This window comes from Apium graveolens, chromosome 2 (assembly GCF_009905375.1).
Source record: "Apium graveolens cultivar Ventura chromosome 2, ASM990537v1, whole genome shotgun sequence".
NCBI lineage: Eukaryota > Viridiplantae > Streptophyta > Magnoliopsida > Apiales > Apiaceae > Apium > Apium graveolens.
In genome coordinates this window covers 275,850,474-275,859,933 of record NC_133648.1, presented here as the reverse complement: position 1 = coordinate 275,859,933, position 9,460 = coordinate 275,850,474, and the positions used below count along the sequence as shown (strand labels likewise).

Genomic DNA, 9,460 nt, shown 5'->3' with positions numbered 1-9,460 from the left:
TGGGGGCTAGGGCCGAATACTTTGAAAATGCCAATAATTACATCTTAGGATGGCTGCAAAATATTCCACTCGACCAGAGATACTTAAGCTAAACTTTTTGCCAGTGCCTGGATTTAGACCTCACAAACAGGCGAAGTCTAATTATAAACCGGTGACATGGTAGATTAATTTGCCGAACAGAAGGTTATCAAAGAAGTTGGAGGTAGAACCAAAAAGGGGGAGGAGAAAGTAAAAAAGGAAAGTTAAGCTGATGCTTGAGAGCGCAAGAAAGATGTAATCTGCCAAATCTTACAGGATGGGAAGTGGATGCTAAGAAGATGAACCATTATCTTCCAAAACTGAACCAGGGGAATAATAAAGTTATTATGATGTATCTGGAGGAATTTAAACTAGTTAGCTATATCTCAAAAAAAATTCAACAAAACATGTACCTAAAGAGATATAGTAGAATTATAAAGACAACAAGAGGTCTGCAGATGCATTCCATCTCTAAATTTTTATATCCAAATTTTTCGAAGTACCAGAGCTTATTGTATTGCCAGATTAATGTTTTTAACATATCAAGGCATCTAGCAACAGCAACAGCACCTTGTTTGTTCCTCCCTCTCAAGGCCAAGTTGTTGCTTTATCTATTCCTTTCGTATTGTCTACATTATTGGGTTACTAGCATTATATACGACATTTTATCACAGTAATTCCTCTTCCTCTTTTGTTCCTGCCCGAATCACAGAACAATAATGTAAATCAAAGTCGATTCTTCCACATGTGAAATCATGTACTTCAGTTGCTAATCTGATTCCGAGGTATTGCTTGAGCAGCCCTAATTTCAAATTACATAATGCTATAAGGAAAAGTATAAGGAATTCGCGTGAGCTGAAACAATCTGTATGAAATTGTTGGCAACTTAGAACTTGTTAACATACTAGTATCAGAGCACCAAAAAACCAGAACACCCTAGGTAGGTGGCATGACAAAGGGCACACCTTAGGTAGGTGGACCAATGCTCATTTAAATAAGCTTAATTCTCTCCCATGAACCCTTTAACCATATCAGTCGCCTTAGGAACTGGATCCTTCAGCCACATGGACTGTAAAACTTTTCGACCTCCTCATCCTTTGGGCCACCTGCAACAATATAGCTAATCATGGTCAATGTATCTTTTCAGAGAAGGCCCAAAAGAATATAAACAAGCTGGTCATGGAGTTGATTAGATTAGACAGAACATCTGCGCATCTTTTTAACCTCCACAGCAGACTACTGCTCCATAATTAATTACTGAGATGGCCGCGTATGAAGAAATCGTCTGGAGATGGATACTATGTATTTCACCAATTAAACATACATTTGAAGGTTAGTTTCAATTTTTTCAAAAAGTCCAGTAAAGTGAAAAAGAATGAGTAGAACTCCAGTCAAATGTTGTCAATCCCTATTCCCTTAAAATTTCCATTTAATATAAATGGATAAAGACGTTAATCCCATAATTTGTACTACAATGTGAAACAGGTGCAGGTGCTGAATTTGATTCCACGAACAAAAGATGTTACAACTAAGATACATTCTATGGCATAAAATACCATTACTAAAGTGAAGAGAGGAGAAGGCGAATATAACAAAAAGATGCTTAAGATGCTTAACAAAAGGTAGCAATTAAATAATGAAAAGAATTACAGAAAATAATTTACCTGCACCGGAGAATCGCCTGAATCTTGACCAGACTACTGTAACAGAACATCCCATGATCAGCCCATGCCTACGAACCCAGCGTACGATTTTGGACCAATCCTTTTTAGCTGAATATTCTAAAATCCAGCCTTCTCTGACCACTCATTGTGCACTTCCTCTTAAGGGAAGAGCATCCACACTTCTGGGAAAAAAAACGTGACAACCAAAAGTAGGGTAGACAGAACCAATTACACATGTATCCCCCCCCCCCCTTTAGTACCCTGTTTGCTTCCCTGATGGCACATTTAGTTCAAGTTTTTTAACAAGTTTTTGAGCCTGAGTCGAACTCGAGTCAAGTTCCAACAACTTGAAATATTAGAGTTTTTGCATGAAAACATAAGAGAGCCCGGAAGAATATTTTCAGGTCCATTCATTATTTACATTAATAATTTAGTATTTTTTTTAGCTCGAGTCGAGTTCAAGGAGAGCTTGAGGTGCGTTCAAGCCAAACAAGTACAATCAGCATTGTTGTCATGGCGCTCGACTAGTTGTGACTAGGCGACAAGTAGTCGATTTAAAATAGTCACAGGTGAGATCGACTTGTGAATTGTCGACTAGTAGGTCGACTTATCGACTAGTACAAAATTCAGTCAAAATTTAATATTGAAAAAAATATATAAAAAATCCTAAAAATATACTCAACACTGGCATTAATCAACATGCTAATCTCACCTTATATATCTTTGTGTGTGTATGTGTTTATGTATGTAGGATCGATTAAAGTTGAATATATGTAGTATAATCTGTGTAATAAAGATATATTTGTAATTAACATATCTATTTGTAATTCATATACATATGAGTGTGATAATATTAGACTTTTGCTGTGGGATAAGATTTACATTTTTATATATTATTTGAATAATTATTATTAATTTATTGATTAGTCGATAAGTTACTAATTGACGTGACAACCATGACATGACAAAGATCAACTCAAATACCTTATCGAACACAAATGTAAGTTCGAACTCAAACTCGAAACCAAGTTCGAGTGAGTTGAGCCCACTGTATAGAATCGACCGGGCCAATTTGAATTACACCCCTAATTGTAAATTTGGGGTAATACCTCCAATAGTGTGGAATTTTCAGTCCCACTTGACAATAAAGAAGCTATGGAATGAAGATATAACAAATTTCCAGATAAAATAACGTAAAATTAAGAGTGATTGAATTGGAGGTTTTAGGCAAAATTAATGCAAACTTGAGCAATTGGCTTGACACTAGTGCCCTCAAAAGTTGCAAATGTTGTACACTATGGTGATCATACATATAAATTGTGTATCTAACCAAGACAAAAGGGGTTCATAAACTAAGGAACCTAAGCTCGTTTATAAAATTTTAGGTAGCTTTCTTGGTGGTAGTGTCTACGAGTAAAATATTCTTTCTCCATGTGGGTGCGGAGCGTCAAAATCCCCAACAAGTACTAGGTTATCCTACTGTCAAGTACTATCATATTTGTTCTGTGCTATTTTAACGCATCACACCAAAGTCCCTGCACAATATTTTCAGCACTTGGTTTTTAGAGATACGCCAATCATATAACTTAAAATGAGATGATTAATGAAACCAAATATCGAAAGACATCAGCTTTGCGCCAAAGAACATAGTTCCATATGTATAATGTACATACATTAAATATTAAATATCATATTGAATGTGAACACTGAGATAATATACAACAACCTGCATCGCTATCCCTTGATATCGACATCCAAAGAATCACCTAACAACTCCCAACCTCGATAACTAGTAACCGCAGCGCCTGATCTCAAAAACTCAAACCCCATTCCCTCACTCTCCATCAAAGTAGCCAACCAAACCAACTTCCCCACACTCCTCCTATCCCCATTCCTCCAATCCACCGCAACTCTCGCCTCTTTAAACACACCCACACACTTCTCTTTCGCAAAACTCGCACACTTAATTTTCGATTCTCGAAAACACTTCTCCATTTCTACCTCCTCACAAACCTCCCTTTGTTTAAAATCAGAGCTGGATAGTCCAATAAGGGGTTTCCACCAAATGGGTTTGCATTTGTTGGATGCGGATATGGAGCATCCGACCCGGGACCCGGATTCGCATTGATGGGTGATTTGGGATTGGCAAGAAGTGAAGGATTGAGTGAAGGATTGAGGGGTTTTGAAGGCGAGAGTAAAGGGTCCGAGAGATGGGTCGTCGGGTTGGGAAACGGGTATGGGTTGTCGGAGAAGAGGGAGAGGAGTTGGAAAGGGGATTAGGGTTGATGAAGCTGAGTACTCTTCCATGTTTGGTGGCACTGTAGAAGACATGTCGGGGATTTTGATTTTTGAGGACAGTAATTTTTGGGGAATTGAGTTTAAAATAACGGCTCTTTATAGGTCATCGATGAAAATTTGTAAGGAATTTTGTTGGAAATTCTATTTTTACGTATACAAATAGTTTGTGAAAAAAATTTGGTGTAAATTTGGCTAGATTTATAAATAAGTTGCCTATGAATATAAATTAAGGTTTTTATAAATTAGTTAAACTTGAGTGTTTACTGTTGAGCCGCTATAGTAGAACCCTCTAAAGTGATATCCTTATAATCGGAAAAATTATCATTTTAGTGAGGTTATTACATAAGAGAGATTTGTATTTTTTAGTGTAAAAATAATTTAATTTTAATTTTAAATACTAATATACATTGTAACTCTTATATGTCTATATACAATGAATGTTAATCAATTACTTGATTTTCCGGCGGAGCAAGAAATTTGCTACACTCCAACGGAACAAGATATTGGTGAGACATTTCTAAATCAATCAAATAAAAATAAATTGGATGCAGATGAAGAAGAAGATGATATCCACGAGATACCTATAATTTCGACATCTAGCGTTATTAAGATATTGCAATCGATGGAGATATTCTTGTTGCAACAAGAGGGCGACCACAAGGATAAGGTGAAGACAATTCAGAAGATATTAGATAATGTAAAAATTATTGGACAATCAAACCTAAAGCAAGTTAGTATCATGAAATATTTTTCTGATTCATAGGGGACATGAAATATATGTATTTAATTGAAATTATCACTTTATGCGAAAATTGGGACCGATATTTAACACTAAAATTTTCTCAAAAAATATTAATTATCACGATAGAGGGGTTATTAATTTTTAATACTGGTCTCAAGTCGGAACCGAGATATTTTATTAATTTAAAGATGTTATCACTTTAGAAAGTATCACATTACAAGAGTTCTACTGTATTATGTTTTGGATCTTGGAGAACGAAATTATGATCTTGCTAGCGGGCTGCTGTGAATTAAAATGAGTTTGTCTAGTATGTGCGAATGGACACACATTAAGTACTAACTTTATGAAGTTCGAGTGTTTTTATTGGTGCAATTGATGTAAATACAGGGGGTCTATCAACATTTATGATAAAAAGACCAATTAAAATTTGACATATTACTTTTTATTGTGTGCTCATAGGCACACCATAGAAAATCCGATTAAAAATTTATAAAGGTGTCACTTTGTGTTATCTTAGGTTATATCCTAAATTTAGTTAATTTTAAATATGCTGGCAATTCTTCTTTTTACGTCTTATAGGGATCCAGATCAAATTTGGAATAAAAGCGGTTATTTTCTCGCTTATACAGTTCCATTCAGAAGCAAAAAACATGCCCATTATCACTTGTCTAGTTGTTTTGCCAACAATTTCTTTTTACGTAACTTCTTGACGATTACAATTTTGACAATAGAAAAATGCATCTTGTTTATCCAGAGGAACCAACTTTATTTCGAGCAGTTATATTATGTGTTTATCGATCACAGATACATGTACTTATTCATCACATTACCCATTTTAAAATGAATTTTCAAAATTCTTACTTGATTGGTTGAGTTTCGATTCCCGAAATCAAAATCTGAAATCGGCAACTTATGGCCCTCCAAACAACAAGTAAAAAAAAGTTAGGTAAGTCCCACGTGAATAATACCATGTGCTAAGATTTGTTTAGACTCTTTTTTATTTAAGTGATTAGATTTTTGTCTCTTTGAAGTTGATATTTATTATTTCGTATATGTTATATTGTTCTTTTCACTTTTTACATATTTTGACACGCACACACAGGACGGGGGTTTTTCGAAAAATAGCCTCTTCATTTTTCAGATATTTTATTCTTCCCAGACCCTGCGTTAAGCGGGATATATTGACTATGTTTAGTTTGGTTTGGTTTGATTTGAACTTAAATGCCGTATAATTCGGCTTTCATTTTATTATGCCAATTTTTAACGTAATTTTTAAATAGACCCAATTGGCATATTACTTTAGTTTACTATTAATAGTGGGCCCAATACTTTGATTTACTATTAATAATGAACTCTCTTTAAATATATATTTGAATTATATGTTACCTTTTATTTTAAGATATAATTATATCATTATTGAGGATCATGATTGATGACTTTGTGCTTTAATTTATAAGGAAATTTGTACTATTTTTGAAGGCCATGATTGATGACGTTTTTGTCTTTTATGACGATTGGCGTCACTTTATGTGACTAATAAATAATTAGAATATATAATTTTGTGCTAGTCAGGAGACTTTAATTATCTTTTATTATTGTCATAACTGTTGATCTTTGTTTGTCCATTGTTAAAATTTAATTTTAAACGATTTTACATATATCTTTTAATTCTTTAATTCAAATTTTAAAATTATGCAATACATTTTTATATGTCAGATATATTTGTGATGTCATGTCTAATCTGTTGTATTTAGTTTCAGAACTTGATATCAGGACTTATCAGGACTTACTGGAAATCAGGACTTACTGAAGTCAGAACTTATATCAGAACTTAAGGCCGTCAGGATTTATATGAGGACTTAAGTGCAGATACTTCAGATAAGGAATGCGGTTAATTTACAGGAGATGATCTGGACTAAAACAAGAGAAGATATGCATGAAGAGTTGGACAGCTAGAAGACTTGTAAAAGAATAATATCTGATTGATATATTTTAGGAGACATAATTATATTCCATATCAATTAGAAGATATCTTGTAACTGTGTACTATATAAACACAACTTAGGGTTTACACTATAAGTGTTATCATTCACGAGAACATTATTCATTATAACCTAGCAGCTCTTAGTGATATTGTTCATCACTGAGAGAGTAGTTTAACCTACTTTGTAATAGAGCTTATTATATTGAATAAAATTGAATACTGTTACATACTTGTGTTCTAAATCGATTTGATTGTATAACACTATATTCAACCCCTTTCTATAGTGTTGTGTGACCTAACAAGTGGTATCAGAGCCTCTCTGTTGATATACAAACAATGAGATCCAGTTTACAATCATGTGTGACGAAACATAAACTCCACCTAAGCCCACCAAAACTCAAGATACTCAAAACAATCAAACCCACAGTCGATATGAAACCATTAGGGTTCCCATACTGAGAGCATCTGAGTATCCTATATGGAAGGTAAAGATGACTATGTTTCTGGAAGCCACAGATCCAGAATACCTTGATAGAATTAATGATGGACCATATAAGCCTACTAAGCTTTCTGTTGCAGTTGTTGATCAACCAACAAAGATGATACCAAAGGAGAAATGTGATTACACAACTGAAGACATCTCATCTATTGCCAAGGATGCAAGGGTAAGGCATCTGCTGCATAGTGCAATTGACAATGTCATGTCAAACAGGGTAATTGGATGCAAGATTGCAAAGGAGATATGAGATGCTTTGGAGATAAGATACCAGGGAACTGAAGCAATCAAAAAGAACAGAAAGACTATACTCACACAAGAGTATGAGCAATTTGATTCAAAAGCTGATGAATCATTAACTGATTTATATGACAGGTTTGCCAAACTCTTGAATAATCTGTCACTGGTGGACAAAGAATATGATCTTGAAGATTCAAATCTAAAATTCCTTTTAGCTATTCCTGAAAATTGGGATTTGAAGTCTACTACCATAAGAGACAACTATGACCTTGCTGAAACTACTCTTGATGAAATTTATGGTATGCTCAAGACTCATGAACTTGAGATGGATCAAAGAAGCAAAAGTTATGGAAGAAAGTCAAAGATAGTTGCACTTAAAGATGATGAGGAATCTCCTAAAGTGGTTGTCTCAAAGAGGGGAAAAGGAAAGGCTCTCATCATACAGTCTGATTCAGAGTCATCATATACTGATGATGATGATTCAGAATCTGAAAATTTATCTGAAATGGATGTTGATGCAGAGATGATGCAACTATGTGCTCTTATGGTGAAGGCTATCACAAAGATAGCTTACAAGAAATTCAGAAAGGGAAAGAAGTTTTCCAGGAAAGGTGGAAGTTCTGAAAAGAAAAGGTTCAGAAAGTCTGAAGGCAAAGGAGCAAAGTCTGACAGAGGAGACAACTCAAATGTCAAATGTTACAATTATGGTGAAAGAGGCCACATCTCTCCTGACTGCAAGAAAGGAAAAGGTGATAAAGTCCAGGCACTTATCACAAAGAAGAAAAACTAGGCAGACACTTCAGATTCTGAAGATGAGGTGAACTATGCCTTAATGGCAAATGCTGATAGCAGTTCTGATGCTGCTGAATTGAAGATACCTCATTCAACTCTTGTTTTCCATACTGATGATATTTCTGAGCTAAGATTATATCTTAAAACCATGTTCATTAGTTTTAGAGATCAGACTTTAAAATATGAAAGATTAACATCTGAAAGTCTTGCTTTTAGAAAAAGAAATGACTACTTAGAAAAAGAGTTAGTTATATTTCATCAAACTCAGAAAGAAAGAGATGAGGCTTTGTATGTTAGAGATGAAGTGCTAAAACTGAATAAATCTCTTAAATTTGAACTGGAAAAGGAAAAGGAGATAATCAAAACTTGGACTAACTCTGGAAGAACAACTCAGAAAATCTTAGAAAATGGAAATTGGAAAGAAGGACTAGGTTACCTAGATGATAAAGAAGAAAAGGAAACTGTGTCATCTAAACCAAACTTTACCAAGAAAGCTGAAAAGCCAAAGGTAAATCCTATTAAATTTGTTGCAAAAACTGATGTGTCAAAATCTGAAAAGATGATTGATTCTAAAACAGAAGTCAAAGAAAAGTCAACTTCTGATAAATTAAGACAGGATAAACCAACTGTGGTAAATGTTGGCTTAATGACAAATAAGCAGCTTAAGCATAAGCTGAAAGAGATTAAAAATGTAAACAAGGTCAAGGAAGCTAGGAAAAATAGGAATGGAAAGGAAGGTGTGAATAAAAGTAATAATTATATGCATGTTCCTAATGCTCCTAGAAAGAAATGCTATAATTGTGGAAACTCTAACCATCTTGCTTCTTTTTGCAGGAAAAATAAAGATATAAACTCTTTACCTCCTAGATCAGGAGTTAAGAGTCGGTCTGTTTGGTTTAAACCACAAATCCTTGTTTTTATTGTGGTAGTTTATGGCATTCTATTTATACTTGTAAGGAATATCATAGTTTGTACTATAATTATTATCAAATAAAACCTTCTTTAAAGAAAGTTAGTGTAATTCCTTCTAGTGTAAATTCTGATGCAAAGTCTGATATAAAGTCTGATAAAAGCATGTTAGCATAAACTCTGAAACTAAATCCGCTGCAAATGCTAACAAACTTAAAAAGGCCAAAGGATCCAAGCAAGTCTGGTCTTTAAAACTAACCAATAGTGGTCTTTGTGATTGCAGGACAACATGAAAAATATCCTAGTTCTGGACAGTG

The 9,460-nt window shown here is 34.3% G+C and overlaps 1 protein-coding gene across 4 annotated transcripts; it reads right to left on the bottom strand.

Annotated features, from left to right (window-relative positions):
- Window positions 1–454: 454 nt before the first annotated feature.
- LOC141708505 (uncharacterized) lies at window positions 455–4,068 on the bottom strand. 4 transcript variants are annotated; one of them, XR_012569508.1, is made up of 4 exons: window positions 3,409–4,068; window positions 1,683–3,217; window positions 924–1,124; window positions 455–820 (listed from the first exon to the last, which is right to left on the bottom strand). XR_012569508.1 is itself a non-coding variant. In XM_074512166.1 (1 exon), the coding sequence occupies exon 1, from the start codon at window positions 4,011–4,013 to the stop codon at window positions 3,417–3,419; it is 597 nt and encodes a 198-aa protein (XP_074368267.1). In that variant the 5' UTR covers window positions 4,014–4,067; the 3' UTR covers window positions 3,287–3,416. The 4 variants fall into 4 exon arrangements, 1 of the variants encoding a protein (XP_074368267.1); XR_012569509.1 differs by having other exon boundaries at window positions 456–820; window positions 984–1,124; XR_012569507.1 differs by having other exon boundaries at window positions 455–1,124.
- Between the last annotated feature and the right edge of the window lie 5,392 nt (window positions 4,069–9,460).

Excerpts from the sequence above, each read along its gene's own strand:
- LOC141708505 (XM_074512166.1), bottom strand. The coding sequence starts at position 4,013 with ATGTCTTCTACAGTGCCACCAAACATGGAAGAGTACTCAGCTTCATCA.